The 17041-nt window shown below is 34.7% G+C and overlaps 1 protein-coding gene across 50 annotated transcripts in view; it reads right to left on the bottom strand.

The window, feature by feature from the left end:
• ABCC9 (ATP binding cassette subfamily C member 9) overlaps positions 1 to 17041 on the bottom strand; it is a 137723-nt gene that overhangs the window by 113244 nt on the left and 7438 nt on the right. For all 50 annotated transcript variants that reach the window (XR_014803757.1, XR_014803761.1, XR_014803763.1 and 47 more), the window contains 6 exons: positions 15083 to 15224; positions 10210 to 10331; positions 6231 to 6397; positions 4937 to 5179; positions 2549 to 2743; positions 15 to 167 (listed from right to left, as the gene is read on the bottom strand). Coding sequence is in view for 42 of the 50 variants with exons in the window: in XM_021092237.2 (XP_020947896.1) it covers positions 15 to 167; positions 2549 to 2743; positions 4937 to 5179; positions 6231 to 6397; positions 10210 to 10331; positions 15083 to 15224 (1022 nt within the window). In the remaining 8 variants the exon portion in view is untranslated. The remainder of the gene's footprint in view (positions 1 to 14; positions 168 to 2548; positions 2744 to 4936; positions 5180 to 6230; positions 6398 to 10209; positions 10332 to 15082; positions 15225 to 17041) is intronic.

The raw sequence follows: 17041 nt of genomic DNA, 5'->3' as shown, positions 1-17041 counted from the left end.
AAGCATGTACATACCAGCAGGGCTCCACGGAGGTTAATGCCAGTCTCTATGGTTACATAGTAGGAAGCCTGCAAAAACGTCCTTTGCAGGATAAGAGCCAAGAAGAGAAGAACTGCCAGAACATAAGAATTTTCAAGAAATTCCTTTGATGAGAGTTTTTCTGAAATCTTATCCCAAAAGAAAAGACATAAATTAAAATTTTTCATATACTGGTGTACAGTTTACATTTATTAAATGATACATGGTTGTTAAATCTAAAAACTCAGTGTCTTTATAAAACAGCAAGGCAATTTTGACTTTTACTTACAATGTCCACATATACAAATCAAACCAGTTCAATGTATAAAATCCTACACTGCTAATTAAGTTTTCTGGAAATGCTTGATTGTAGAAAATAAAAGAAAACTAAAAAAAAAAATTTCAATTTTTTTTTTGGAGTACTTGTTCAACAAAGACATATTCTACCTTAGTTAGCTGGAAAGTAGGCAATGAAAATGGAAGTTGGTTTAGACTGTAACTTACAAGTAGAAGCTACAAAACTGATAGTCCAAAGCAAGGCCAATAAAACCAAAATACAACATCCATTAAAATAATTCTACACAGTGGACTTTTTCTGATTTTCACTTATATAATGCAATAATTGTATAAAATACATAATTTGGGTATCTATTTTGCCCACATGACACATCCAGTGACAAAACACAAACTTATGAAAAATGGTTTTAGTCTGATTATGATTGAAGTCATCATAAGATTATATAAAGTTGATTGCTTTTTGTTTGAAACGGCAGCATATGGTAACTTCTTTGATAGAAAACTGTGGCAAAAGCAACACTTGAATAAACACATCATGCCATTTTGGGTACTCTTTAGTTGTGTTTTAGATCCATTAATTTCTACTCTGGCCCCTTCTTCTTTCATGGGGATGCACACAAATGTTTAAGTTCTCTTCCTTCTCAGAAAAACATGGGGTTAATGTGTGGAAGGGGGAGGGATGATGGAATTCTATGTGGAATTTAGTTATCTACATGTAATTAGGCTGGTAAGGACAAAACCACCACAAACTGTATTCAGTGGTAAAATATATGGTTCACGTCAACAACAATTGAGCACCAATATATGCAAGGAACTTGGCTAAGCATTGTGAGCACAAATGTGAACTGTTCACAACCATTCTGTTTAAAGAGCTCACAACCTAGAAAGATAAGCATATCCATAAATAACATGTTTCATTATAAATAGCATTTATGTTAAGTGCCAACATGAAAACGATGTGATAGGAGAGTACAAAGGAGAGTCACATTCTAATGAGGACAATCAGAAAAAGCGTCACTGAGGAGGCAGCATTCATTGCAAGCTCTGCAAATTCATACAATTTTTTTTTCTGAAGTTAACTTTATTTTTTTAATTTGTAGTGATTTTTATTTTTTCCATTATAGTTGATTTACAGTGTTCTGTCAATTTTCTACTGTACAGCAAAGTGACCCAGTCTCACACACACACACACACCCATTTATATATTCTTTTTTCTTGAATTATTCTCAATTTTAACAGGTAAAGAAAAGAGGACAGGAAACCAGATTGAGAGAATAGAAAAGGAAAATTGATTCACCTAGACTAGAGTTTCTATACATGAAACTAAGGAAATTAACTCATTTTAGAAAGAAACTGGGAAATAAATGATGCAGATTTTCTTAAGAATAGAAAAATAAGACTACAAATTGATAACAGCAAATCCCTTATACTATATAGCCTCTAACAGTAACATAATACCTAATAAAAATATGATGTGACTTGCTCTGATCATTGTGAAACAGACTGATAGCTTTTACTATACAACAAAAAGGATATGTGCATATTACAAATCACATTGCTAAAACGTCATTAGTCATAAGCCTCAGAAAAGTGATGCAGCCACCCTCATGTACTCATGCATGAAAATTCTTTACGGGATTGCTGTAAAGACCAAATAAAATAACACGAAATTTTCAAACATCATTTCTGGCACACAGTAAATGCTTAGTAAATGTTCATAGCCTCTGAACCTGAGAAATAATTTTGTTGGTTGGATCCATTCAATGAATACATACCTATATAATTTTTTCTCTAAGGAAAACTACTGTTTTCCTTCTTTTAAAAAGCATTCACTTCTCATTGGGAATTAATACATACACACTACTAAATATAAAATAGATAACCAACAAAGGCCTGCTGTATAGCACGGGGAACTATATTCGATCTCTTGTAATAACCTATAATGGAAAATATTCTGAAAAAGAATAGATTTATATATATATATATATATATATATATATATGAACATAAGTACATGTAATATATAATATATAGCTGAACCACTTTGCTGCATACCTGAAACCAACACAATGTAGCAAATCAACTGTACTTCAATTAAAACAAATTATGAAAAAATTCAATTCTCTATAAATAAGCCTATGCGAACTGCTCATCAAATGGTATTTTTAAAAAGTAAGAATTACAAAGAAATGTGCCAATAATATGTTTCCTTTCAAAAGCACCACAAACTTACTCCTGTTGCGTTATTTGTTCCATTCTGGGTTTCATTCACACGCTGAACGATTCCAGAAATACAGAGAGGCCCAGCAAAACCCAGTAAGTCGGCAAGATAACGAAATGTGCTACTAAGTAGAATCGGCCGTCCAAAAGCTGTGTACATTGCCAGCCATATAGATGGAGTCCGATTTGGATGATCTGCCACTTTTTTCTGAAAGAACAAAAAAAAACTTGATGAACCAAAATAAAATAATAGAGCAACAATTAATCTTACCAACTATAGAAATCTTTTCTTATATTTCAAAAGATTGAAAGTAAATGTTTCAATGCAGTACATATAGTTTAGTATCCTTACATTCTTTGCAAACAATAGCTACTGAATGTGTTTAAATTATTATTATAGTTGCTTTATAATGTTGTGCCAATTTCTGCTGTACAGCAAAATGACCCAGTTATATAATATATATACACATATATACATACATATATATACATTCTTTTTCTTATGTTATCTTCCATCATGTTCTATCCCAAGGGATTGGATGTGTTTTAATGAAACAGATTTAATGAAACAGATTGATTGAAACAGGCCAATTTTTCAAACATTTTGTATTATTTTTAGTTGTCAAAGGATGACCCCAAATTCTAAGAACCAAATTAATTTTAATTCCCTTTGATTTAGAAAATAAATAAATCTTTCATGAATATTACCAAATAACACTGTACGGAAAATGGTAAAATACAACAGTCCAGATTATTGACAGTCTATTTATGATGACTGAAGTTACTAGATCACAGGATATCAAATCACTATAAGCTAAAAAAAGAATATCCCAACTTCAAATTTTTTCTTCTCCAGGTATTTCCCATCTCCATAAATGGGGGTGGGATGAGGTGGGGGTGGTGATGTCAATATGTCATAAAGTTATATTAGACTTAACGTATCCTCGTTATTCCTTAAAGTGCAAAACAAAAATGGCATATTTGTTTAAGCCAACTCCTGACTTCGTACTTCTATAATCATTTGTTCAAAAGATTTTAAGGCCTGAACAATCATAATTACATCTTGGAGAGGAAGTGGATAAAGCTTTTTCACTGTTACAAAGAAGCTAACTCAATGCGTTAGAGTTCAATTGTGTTTAATATTCAACTTCCTGTGAGATGAATAATTTGATAATTTTTTAAAGTTTATTGATAAAAGACATTAACACCCCAACTTCAAGCAAATTTGTGTTATAAAGAGCACTCAGGAAACTTAAGCTAGGCTTAGGCTATATCGTTAATCTTTACTTTAGAAAATGAGCTTTAAATATTATGCAATACTTTTCCCAGAGGTGAAACCAGAGACATGACTCAGGTTCATTTGTAGTAACCATTTCCTGCAATATTAATTTCAAAACACATTTTTGACACAAAACAGAGGTCATTTTCATCATTTACCATAAATGCTTTGTTGATCTTGATTTAGAACAGCCAAAAACTCTCTGATTCACCATACCCTATTCCCTTCCAATGTCACTGTGAATACTCGTATTTTTAATTACAATAATATTTGTAGATTATGGCAATATAAAATACATTGTCCACTGCAGGTAGCATACATGACTACTCAGAATGATAACAAGATAAACTGAAAATATTCAGAGTCTCCTGTTTAAAATTTTAGAAGCAATGAAAAATACTCAAAGAAAGTACCAGAAGAAACCAATTTTGGCAGACATGTAGGATGATACATGGAGTAGGCAGGTGAGTCCCCTCTAATTTAGTTCCCCAACTTTGAAATATAGAGTCCAAAATTTAGTTAATCATCTATTTAAGGACTTTTGCTTCTCAAAATTAACTTTTCATGGATATGATCTATTTTCCTTTCAAATAACAAAATTATTGGCAAGATACTTGAAAAAAGACAAAAATTCCATGAATTATTAATATTGCTTAATAACAAGGATTAGACATACATGATTACTGAATTTAATTCTTACTTTCCACTAGAGCTCAGAGAAAAGACAGAGCTCCCTCCAACCCTCTTCGTCTCATGCGGGGCAACTAACCCAGCATTTTCACTGGCTCTTCTGGCATATTCTCAGCAGCCCAGTTAACAAGACTCAAAGCTACTGGGGGAGTTCCCACTGTAGCTCAGCAGTAGCGAATCTGACTAGCATCCATGAGGACTTGCATTTGATCCCTGGCCTCCCAGTGGGCTATAAGGATCCAGTGGGCTATAAGGATCCAGCATTCTCATGAGCTGTGGTATAGGTCAAAGACACAGCTCAGATCCCGTGTTGCTGTGGCTGTCACGTAGGCTGGAGGCTGCAGCTCTGATTCAACCCCTAGCCTGGAAACTTCCATATGCCTCAGGTGCAGCCCTAAAAACAAACAAAACAAAAACCTGATACTAAATTACCTTTTGTTCTTCATAGGCATCTTTCAGACAAACATAATTTGTTACCGCCCTCATGGCTATTGGTAATTTTCCAATGGCCTTCAGATCAATAGGCTTCTTATGAGCAGATATAATGAGCGTGTTCATCCACCAGTACGTTGCTTTTGACAGTAAATTCACAAACGGCTGGAGAAATCTCACTCCCAGATCCTGGAGGTCTTCAGGAGGCTTTACTTTCTGAGGATTCATGAAGAACACATATCTCTGTGGTAAGAAAAATTCCAAAGAATAACAGTTAACCTCCTTCTTTTTCCACAGATTAAAAATAAAATGTTCACCTTTTTTATATTTTCATTTCAGTAGGCTGAAATTTATATGTTCATATTTTTTTTCCATCCCTTTCTGAACTATTCTTTGGAGGGAAAAAAAAAAATCCCTTTTGTCGTGACTATATTCTAGTTAAATTCCAGATTTTCATTTAATACACTTGAGCCAATACTAAAAAATCAATTATCCCTTTAAACCACATTTCTCCCTAAGAATCAATCTTTCTGGATATACTTTCGTGATACTTCATGATATTTAGTAATAGATTCAGCTACATGAAGATTTTTACATTATGTAGATGGTTTAAATGTGTTATCAACAGCATTATTGAGTCACTCCCTGTTAATTTGTGGTCTGGCTGATGTTCACTATTTTCCATTACCCACTGAAGCATGTATCTTGCCATTCAGAGCAAAGTCAAAGTGCTCAGACAGAAAAATGAACATTGAAAAATCAGACACTAGCATGTCACACAATAAAACTGACAAGGCTATGTGGCGGGAAGTGCAATAGGTCTGTAATCACAGACCAGGTATGAAACTTGACCATGTTACTTTGGCTATAAAGCTAAAGTTATGTCTACAGAAGTTTTTTAATCAATGAAATGAGTACACTGGATGAGATGATCTTCTTCTCAGATTGAAATTTCTGAGAATACACTAGTTTGATTAAACCAAATTTGCTTTGGACCAATCACAGATGATGGAACTTCCTGGTGAGAACAATTTCATCTATAATAGGGACTAAGCATAATGATGGCACATCACAGGCACCCAATCAATATTTACGAATAAATAAATAGATTCTAGGTTTACATTGAGACTTCTGGAATATTAATGGTCTGAAACTGAGTAATTAGTTCAACTTTATACACATAGATAATATATAATTGTTTATCCTCTTAAATACTAATGATTTCTAGCTGACTATGATCTTTAATATTTGGGTTTTGAATTCCAGTAACAAGCAAAAATCATTAGATACCTACTCTGACCCTAATGACATTGATCTCCACAGCCATCAGAAGTCCATTCAAAATGACCATCATGCCGGTGATACAGAATCGCAGGTCTGACACTCCCCAACCAGACTGCCAGTATTTGACCAACTTTATGGTTTTTGTGATAAAGGCCATTACCCAATACAGGAATAAGGCTGGAAAAATAAAAAGTAAAAAGAAAAAATACAATCTTTCACAGATACTTTTAATAAAAGTCACTGAAGTTTCAATATGAATACAATGCTTTTTAACAACAAAGACAATTTAAGATATTCTATTTCCAGATTATGTTATTTGTTTATAAAACAACATATATGCTTTAGTGTACTTTTGGACTTCTGAATTGAAGGTATAGTAATGACTTGAAAATATTAGTGCTTCCGCTCTAACTATGTGGGCTAGACGTGAAGATAAAAGGGGACATGTAAATAAGGATAGGCTATACTTTTCAGAACTTATGTATAATTCTACAACCTTTAAAATTGACTTTATCTTTTGGTCCTGTGTTTTTAAGAGGCCGTGATTATGTGATGAATTCACACATTGGTATCTGTAATCAAGACAGAATGGTGATAGCATAAAAATCCATGAATGGATCAAAGGAATGGAAAATACAGAGCCAAGAAATAGATTGTACTAAAAAAGTCATTCACTTTAATTTGTTACAAAGGTCCCAAAGCAATACAATGAGAAATGGAGCATCTATTCCACAAATGGTGCTGAAACATACAAATATGCATTTGGGAAAAAAAAAAGGACTTTGACGCCAGCCTTATAAAGCATACAAACAACTAATTGTAAATGGATAAAGTCCTAAAAACAAAAACTGTAACTATAAACCTTTAAAAACCAGGAGAATATGAGGGAAACTTATTTCGACAGAAGGCAAAGATTTCTTATGCACAGAGAGCAATAACTATACATGAAAAAGTAAATTATGCTACATCAAAATTAAAATCTTCTGCTCATCAAAAGACATTGTTAAGTAAGTGAGTATGAAAGCCACAGACTGGAAGGGAAATATTCTCAAAACATGTATCTGATGAAATACTAGTTTTGAGTATGTACAAAATATTCCTACAACTCAATAACAAAAATGCTATCCAATAAAAAGTGGGCAAGAGATATGAATAGTCACTTCACAAAGATAAAAAATAGCCAATATTCATCAAAAAGTGCTCAACATCATTAGTCATCAGGGAAATGCAAATCAAAACCATAATGTGTTATCAGTGCACACTCACCAACATGGCTAAATTAGAATATCAAGATCCTCAAATGAATGTGAAACAACAGGAATTCCTACACCCTGTTAGTTAGAATGTACAATAAACCACTCTGAGAAAAGATCTGGTGGTTTCTTCCAAATATACACATTTATGTACCTGTCCTCATTCCACGCCTAGGGATTTACCCAAGAGAAATAAAACATGTATCCTCATAAAAACTTGCACATGAGTGTTTATAGCAGCTTTTTTCGTTCATGATGGCCAAAACCTGGAAACAGTCCAGGGGTCTTTTGACAGGAGAATGGAAAAACTGTGCTATATTTATACAGTGGAGTATGACCCAACAATCATAAGAACAAAATATGGATTGATACCACATAATGGAGAAGTCCCCAAAAATCATGCTGAGAGAAAGGAGTCTTCCAGAGAAGAGTTTACACCATGCAATTCAATTTACTGACATTCTAGAAGAAGCACATCTAATCTATGGTGGGAAAAAAAAATCAGATTAGATGTGCCTCCACAGAGATGGAAATGAAGACTGACTGGTAAGGGGCACAAGAAAACTGTCATGGATGATGGTGATGTTCTAGATAGTGATACGGTTATACTGGTGTATGCATTTAGTAGATTAGATTTCTGTACTTTGGATGTAAATTTTATCCCACAAAAAGAACAAATATTTAATTTTAGTTAATGATAAGCATGCTGAAATAATCAGAGAGTGATGCATATCAACTCCTGCAACTTACGTTAAAATGCATCAAAAATAAGATGGATTTATGGAAGAACAGAGGAATGGAAAGATGTAGGTATGTGATAAAATAAATAGAATAAAACGTAAACCGAAGAATTGAGGTGGTAGATACTTGAGTGTACTTATGATTTTTTTAACTTTCTGTGTGCTTGGTGCTGTTTATCATATACTGTTGGAACAAAATTACTAGTTCTGTGATTTAAAATAAGTGTGGTTCTTCAAGGTCCAAATATTTCTCTCCTAAAACAAGGAGACCATTAGACTAGCTTTTAACTCTGTTCTTCCAGAAATATAATTAAATTGTTCCCTCTGCCTTGTGCCTACATAAAAGTTTAGAGGCTGATTCTGATTGCATTTCCTTCAAAATATTATGAAAAAGCATACTTCCTTTCTAACTACATTGCATAATTCTTATGCCATCATCAGTTCTTCAAAAACTTAATGTCTAGCGAATCAAATGTCCAATATTATATACATTTTTACTGTTGCCTTTTTTGGCATCTACTTAAAAAGATTTCCTTGATAATATCTGCTTATTTTATATCAAACAACTTTCTTTTCTTCTTCTTCTTCTTCTTTTTTTTTTTTTTTTTTTTTTGTCTTTTTTAGGGCCACACCCGCGGCATATGAAGGTTCCCAGGCTAGGGATCTAATTGGAGATGTAGCCACTGGTCTACGCCACAGCCACAGCAACATGATATCTGAGCCGTGTCTGCGACCTACACCACAGCTCACAGCAACACCAGATCCTTAACCCACTGAGCAAGGCCAGGGATCCAACCTGAAACCCATGGTTCCTAGTCAGATTCGCTAACCACTGAGCCATAACAGGAACTCCTCAAACAACTTTCTATTAAGATAATTCTGACCTGGACAGCCTTTTAAATTAATATTTAACCCAGACAGCTTGTTTTTATTTGATTACCTTTGCCCAGTCATATAATATGATGCAACACAGAATTAAATAATCAGCATATTTCCACCTATTCATTTTTAATTTTAATATCCTCTGATTAATAAAGTAATATTTGTGCAGTTATTCCTTTTTGTAATGGCTATATCAGTAGTCAATGTCATTTTCATCAAACAGCAATCAAGTGAAATCCACGAACCTTAGAAAATTGGAAGCATTCATTCACACAAAGAGGCACAACTCTGCCTACCATTTTAGAGAGCACACAGGCCCTGGCAGCCCATGCATAATTCAGGTTCCATACCTTCATCTCAGCTTTCCAGATAAAAGTGTACACCAAGGAATGCAAGGATGGATTGGAGTGTTACATTTAGCTATTTGGGATGAGTTCTATTACTTTAACATAAAGCAAAAAATAATATTAAGAATACTTTTGACAGTGTCTAATAGCCACAGCACAAGGAGGCAAGATAGGCTAAAAAAAATAATGTGAGGCAGAGTTCCCATCTACACGGAGCTACAGCTCCGATTAGACCCCAAGCCTGGGAACCTCCATATGCCACGGGAATGGCCCTAGAAAAGGCAAAAAGACAAAAATTAAAAAAAAAATTTAAAAATAACGTGAGGCATGATGCAGGTGTGAGGGGCTGCCCTCGGTAGTTTAAAGCAGGCAATGAAGCACACTCTGCTGCAGAGAGGCCCCCTGAGGCCTCGACAGCAGATGGAGGAAGAGTGTGACATTCCCACAGCATCCACAACAGACTTAGATCTGCAGAAAATGCCTCGGGACTCCAAGCCAGAAGCAGAAACACACAGTCCTAGCTGAGATGACTTGCTCATCATCGCATGTTTGAGGGGAATGGAGTTTTCACTGCTTAGAGCAGCTCCACTTATCTTTATCTCCACACTTGATGGGAGACTACAGAGAAATTAATTATTGCGGTTTTCCCATGTCTTCCAATCCCAACCCACAATGAGCATGTTTACTTTGAGGAGAAAGATAAACAAACAGGTCTCTGGGCGGGGGCCAGGGGGTGGGGGGGGGAAGCAACACTTGATCATACTTACCTAAAAGTAACTTGGGAAAATTTGATGTTTCAATATTATGATAATATACTATTGATGTCGTAGTGGCCACAAATCCCATCACCGCAGGCATGAAGAGGTGGAGATGTCGTGACTCTCGCCGTCTATGGAGAGTGGGACAACATCAGTGTCTACAGCTGATGATTCCAGATAGGTTCTCATTTTGTTTCCAACTTTTCCACTAAAATGCTCTCTTGGCAGGATTTAAAATACAGCTTGAGGTATTTTATATACAGAAAGCTAAGAGAATATATAAGGGAGGCCCTATCAAGAGATGTAATTTTGCTAAAAGAATTTATCCTAATAGGGAGGGCTGGGTAAATACAGATTAAACAAGACCTTACAATGCTCACAACAGAAGCAAATACATAACTATTCCCACATAGAAGGTCAGAACTGCTGAAATAATCTAACACCTAAAGCAGGTAATAACTCTCAATTGGAAATGAACTCTAACATAGGTGAAAAGTACACCTGTTCTTCTGACAGTTTTCTCAAACTTTATGGCCTTCATTGATTTCTCCATTTTCATTAATTTATTCAATGCATATGTGTTTGCTGGTCCAGACACTGTATCAGATTCCAGGATGCCATAGTGAATAAGACAAGATATGGTATCTGTGGTCACCATGTCTAGAGTCTATTGAGAAGAGCAATAGGAAATTATAACACAGGTGAAGGAACTAGGAGCACATGCAGGGCTTAGTGTCCAAGACAGAGAAAGTCTTGTGAAGGATCTGACTTCTAAACTAAGACCTGAAGGATGAGGAAGTGCTACTCAGAGGAAGAAGAGAGGAAGGCTGCTCAGGCAGAGGATGTAGATACATTCAAGGGTGTTGCAAGCAATTCAGGATGACTTCAAGGACGAGAGACTTCATTCTGAGGGCAATAGAGAGATTCAGATGGATGGAAAATATGCCAGGACAGATGTGCATGGTAGACAGCCCTCAAGTCCATTTGCATAATGATGCTGCACAATTAAACATTTATATTTTCTCAAATTACTGAAATACTTCAGTACACAAACAATAGAGAGAAGAAAGTAACTAGTTCAAGAGTGAAGGAAAGAGGCACATTTAGGAAGGTCATTTCAGAAGAGGTGAAGTTGATAATGGCAACTGAAATATAGAAAGGAATCCACTAATCAGGAAAGCGATGATCACTTTAAAAACAGGAAACAGTGTGCAAAATTCCAAGTGGTTGAATGCTCTTTCCATAGAAAATTTGAGATCAGATGTATTATGAAAAGCTTTATACAGCATGGTAAGGAGCCAAACCTAATCTTGCAGAAAGTGGAAATACTTTAACAGGAAAGTGGTACAGTCAGATCAGGATTTCAGGTAGATCAACCTGGTAATAATGTGGATGACGGAGCTGATAGGTAGTGTGTGGGTTTGAGGTGAGGGGAGAGACAAGGAAGAAGGAAAGTAGTTAGTATATTATGGGTACAGGCCAGGAGATAGATGATGAAAGACTTAGTCAAGCTTTGCAGCAGCAACATGGAAGAAACAGAACACATGGAAAAGACAGTCAAAATGGACAGAAATTTAACAGCATTAGAGTCTGAGTGTGATGGTGATGGAGATGGAGAGAATAATTCCCAAGGTGCTTGGGTAGATGGTGGTGTAACCAAATTAGATTTTAAGAGGAAGAGCCCATCAGAGAGAGGAAGCTAATACATTTCAAGAGGGATGCAAGGATTGTCAAGGTGTCTAATGAACATGCAAAAGAAACTGTCTAACAGGTGAGTGTGTGTAGAGGTTTGGAATATGAGCGGTGACACATCTGGAATCATCAATACAGACAGGATAATGAAAATGTGATAGTACTATGACGCCATAGAGCTGGCTTAAAAACCACCCACCACCTCCCAGAAATAGTTCAAATGGTCAAAAAGAAAAAGTATGATACAGAAATTAAGAAATGCTTCTAGAACTCTTTAATTATTGAATAAAATAAAGAATTTTAGACAACCACTTACTATTTTAAAAATTATAACATGAGCATATTACCTATCAAGGTCTATTAGATGTGGTCAAAACCATACCCAGAAGAGAGTTTATAACCTTAAATATATTCAGTAGGAATCGATTTAATAATTAAATAGTCCGATTCAAGAAGTCAGAAAAAGAATAACAAACATCATAAGGGAGGCAGTGATAAAATATTAATAAAGATAGCAATAGCTCCAGTAAGGTTTATATTTATGGCATTCCTTTATTAGTGATTTAACATATTTTTTAACCATGCTAGTATTTTTACTACCATTACTCCCACATTGTTAACTGCTTTACACACAAAGTAGTATAGGCTTTGAGGAGTGCCCCAAATCCCACTCTCTACTTTAACCTGTATTATTTTTAAAGCACGTTTTGCAGACTTGAGTGTGTTGGAAACAGCAAATATTTGCCATTAGAGCAGAAAATCTTTAGTCAGAAAGTTAGAGAAAAAGCAAAAAGCTATATACCATGGAAAACAAAAGAACATTTCAAATGTGAGAAAATTACAGAAATAAAAACCTAAGTGAAAACACAATAATAGTGAAGATTTTAACATACTTTTAGAATTTGATGAATTAAATAGCATAAAAATAATCAACATACAAGATTTTAGCAATCAGTAAATTCAATAAAATTTTATCTCCTATAAAGAATATGTATTATTTCCTAATACTCATTAATTATATTAATTAAATAATTAAGTATTTGACAACAATGAAAATGTTAATAAATCCCCAAAGGTACTCATTTAAAAAATTACATGCTCTAATAATAAACCAATCAAATTAGCCTAGAGAGCAAACAGAAAATGGCTCCTAGACCTAGGAGAGTATCTCAACCAAACTAAAATTATTTAGGCAGAATTAAAAAAAGAGAATGCTTCCTATGAAAAACTGTACAAAACAGGATGTTTCAAAAGAAAAGCAATAGTTTTAATATTTGTATTACTAAAAAAATCAAATATTCAGTTAGGAAATGTCACATTGTTTCACTAATTGTAATGAGCATTTATTTTAAGTAAAAAAAAAAAAAAACAGTTCACAGAAGTTCGTTAAAAAATAAAGGAGGAGGAGTACTCTTGTGGCTCAGAGGGTTAAGAATCCGATGTTGTCATTGCAGTGGCTTGGGCCACTGCTGTGGCATGGGTTCAATCCCTGGCCCAGGAACTCACACATGCCGTGGACTTGGCCAAAGAAAGAAAGAAAGAAAGAAGGAAAGCATGATCAGTTTGTCAAATATAACAAGTATGTTAAACAGGAAAAGATGTTCATTATTAATGTTTTTTGAGATTCTTATAGAAACAGTTTCCAGAATAGGCCAAGGCACACAAGAAAGTAAACTAAATCTTTGGGTTCAGAAGTAACTGGAAGATTCTTTTTGAGAGTCCTGGGTGAAAAGAGGAAGGAGAAGAGGCTGTAGGTCAAGAATCGGGGAGGACAGTGCAAGATCAAGAGTGTTACTTCTTTTTGTTTTTAGCATGGGTTTAGCCTTGTACCACTGCCACGGCAAAACAAGTTTCTGCTATTAGTGTATAGCCTCATGATTAGTTCAGCCTCTGTTCTAAGACTCTGACTGAATATCGACCATGAGGCTGAAAAAGAAGAGTCATCCTTGCCTATCTGGTGTCAAGTTTCTAGGACATAGAGGACTTCCACTATCTTATACTTTATACATTCACAGAATAACATGGAGAGTCAGCCTATACGGTAAGGGAATAAAAAAGATAGAAGACTAGAATTGGCTATGATAATAAAATATAATACAATATGCCCAAGACTTTTGAGTAATTCTAAAAAAGAGAATAGCCAATAAGCTCCTGAATGCTTGGAAACATGACATATCTTAGGGTCTCTGATTTTCTTTTTAATCAGAAACTAAGATGTGCACATATATACAAAAAAAGCTGTCATAAAATGTTACAAAACAGTTGGCTCCATGACAAAAGCTTTAAAGTTTCATTCCTTGTTATTGCAACAGAAAAACATAAACAGATGTCAGAGTACATTCTTATTAGATAAGAAGAAAATTATTTTTGAAGCTTTCCTTTTTCGAACTTTAAAGACCTCATATTAATTCTTCAGTGAAAGATATACCATTTAGCATACTTTCATGACCAAAATTTTCCTATGACTTGAGTTTATTTTCTGTTACTATGTGATAAATATATTTCCCCCATACTATGTTCAAGCTTATAAATAGAGTTTATTATATTCTAACTGCAAAATACAAACTTCTTCTTTTGTTTATTTTTTATTTTATTTTATTTTTTTCAAACTTCTTTTGTTAGAATGACAAAATCCCTAGTTAAATAGGAGTGTTATAATAAATCCTGATTTTTAAATAATTATATACTTTGTCTAACTTGTAGCCAAATCTTTAGTGGTTCTCAGATTCCTTTAATCTGTCTTTGCTGTTTTAGAAAATAAATCAAAATATCTAAGAACTGGTTATATATTTACACATAAACACATACATATTAGAGCTATATATCAATATAGACAATCTTTCTTGCTATTTGTATTTATTTGGAAAAATAAGATAGACATCAAAGTGTTTAAAAGGAGAGAACTTCCTGCTATGGCTACGTAAACATAAGACGCAAAGAATCAGAAAGGACAGAAATGAGCCTAAGCCACAAAGCTGTGAACTTGTGTTATCAGAGAAAGGATGCGGCACCACAAAAAATACAAGCAACATAAATGATTATCCTATAAAATGGGTGACAGCAGTGGAGCCTAGTAAGTGACAACCAAAAAGTTAAGATCTACCTGGTACACTCTTAAGTACCAGCCATATCAGCATACCCACCAGGATAGGGTAAACCCAGTAGTTGTAAACCAAGTGGAGTCACTTACGAATCTGAAACGATGCCTTCTGCTATTTCACAAACATGCACAAATAGGAGGGCAAATGTAAGAATCCATCTCAGGTTATGTCCAGGAAAATGAAGCCATGTGTTGTGATGAATTTGTACTTTTGAGCTTTGACTCCCCCACCCTGAAAAAGACAAAGAGATAAAGGACAGATTATAATCGTGGCAATAACTTACATTGTGATATGCTTTGGGGAAGAGTTCCTGAAGCCTTATTCTTTTCCAGGATAATAATAGAAATCCTGGCCTATTTTCATTATGTTAAAAAAAAGAAAATTTCAATTAATTTTTACAAGACTGCCCAGCTTAACACATTGACATTTGTTGCATTGCTCAGGAATAATGCAAACTCTGGATGACAGTGTGGTTGTTTCATGCTAATCACAGCTCTTCTTTCGGACAGGTCTCTGATTCACTCAAAAGAAGAACAAATTCATGATGATATTAATAAAAAATAATTTGGAGTCTAAAATCTTTCAAAAGATGGGATCTGTGGGAGGATTAATAAGAAAGCCATATCTGGTAATGAAATAGGGACACTTTTGATTGAGTCAACTCTTAATCATATGCATATCATGCAGGAAAAATGATAACCTCTGACTGAACCAGCAGTAGTAGTGGTATTTTCTCAAAGAAAGCTCAGGCTTTGTCCACTGATGAGATTTGAGTGGGCTCAAGAACATTATAGGTTCACCCTTAGTTCATCACTGTAGAAAAAAAATTAGTTACCAGATTATATTTGAGTAAAATTTTGATGGTCTTCCCTTAAAACCATGAGGAATGCCAACTCAAATAAGGTGTTCCAAGAAAGGACCCTGCTCATGTCTCTTGTGTCACCCTCTTTTCTCAATTTTTAGCTGTAGAGAAGCCCCACATACATCAAGAGCAAATGGGGGTTTGAGGTTAAAATATGCAAGGAAGTCTGCACAGACAAAAGGGACCCCCTAAAGCATTCTTTGAAAAGAATACTGATTCATGTCTTAGTTGTTCCCAAATGAACTTCATTATTTGAAGATCAGTTACAGTTTATATATTCCACTAGAATTTATACAGCAAACTCATGCAGGCAAGCTCTGGCTTCTTTTTTGCCACACTATAATTTTACTTCTACCTGATACTTCTATAAAATTTATTTATGATCTCTCACTAACTCAAGTAGTCAATGTTATGGATGAATAATCTGCATTTTCTCCACCACTTCTTTCCTTTTGATAACATTAATTCCATTTAATCTTGATTCATATACTCTTTTGACAGCCTCCATGTTCCATGCTAAAGATATCATAATTATTGCTCACAATAAGTTAACTGGATGTCAAAAATGAATTAATAACTGTAGAACTGCAGTTTTAAAATGTCCTACTTTTAGCCAAGGGGCATTCTTTAATCTCCTACAACTGTCACCTCATATATAACAAATAGTGTTTCTATGTATGGCCACTCTGGTCCCAATATATTTAATTTCCATACATTTGTTTGACATGAATGACTAGGTACCAAGAGTTATGCTGGCCTCTGCATAATACGTGTCATGTAACAGAAATTCTTTGATCACTGTTAGGATGCCAGGCACACAGTAATCTCTCAATTAAGATTTGGTAAATGAAAGGAGGTTCCCGTCATGGCTTGGTGGTAATGAACCCAACTGGTACTCTTTAAGGATGTGGGTTCAATCCCTTGCCTCACTCAGTGGGTTAAAGACCCAGCATTGTTGTGGCTGTGGCTGGCAGCTACATCTCCGCCTCGACCTCTAGCCAGGGAACTGCCACAAGTGCGGCCCTAAAAAGACAAAAAAAAAAAAAGAAAAAAAAATTGTTAAAAAGATTTGTAAAAAGATTTGTTAAAGAAATAAAAGCTTACAAATTATTTTTAAGCCTTCCTTTAAAGCAGACCCTTAAATTATGACAGCTTTCTTAAGAAAATTAGTCTGTTAACTTTTTCA

This window comes from Sus scrofa, chromosome 5 (genome assembly GCF_054392235.1).
Source record: "Sus scrofa isolate SSC_HxYL_T2T_F1_AM1 chromosome 5, Sscrofa_HxYL_maternal_Yorkshire_Landrace_v2.0, whole genome shotgun sequence".
Classification (NCBI taxonomy): Eukaryota; Metazoa; Chordata; class Mammalia; order Artiodactyla; family Suidae; genus Sus; species Sus scrofa.
Note: the sequence above shows the minus strand (reverse complement) of the source record. Positions and strands in the feature narration are given on the sequence as shown.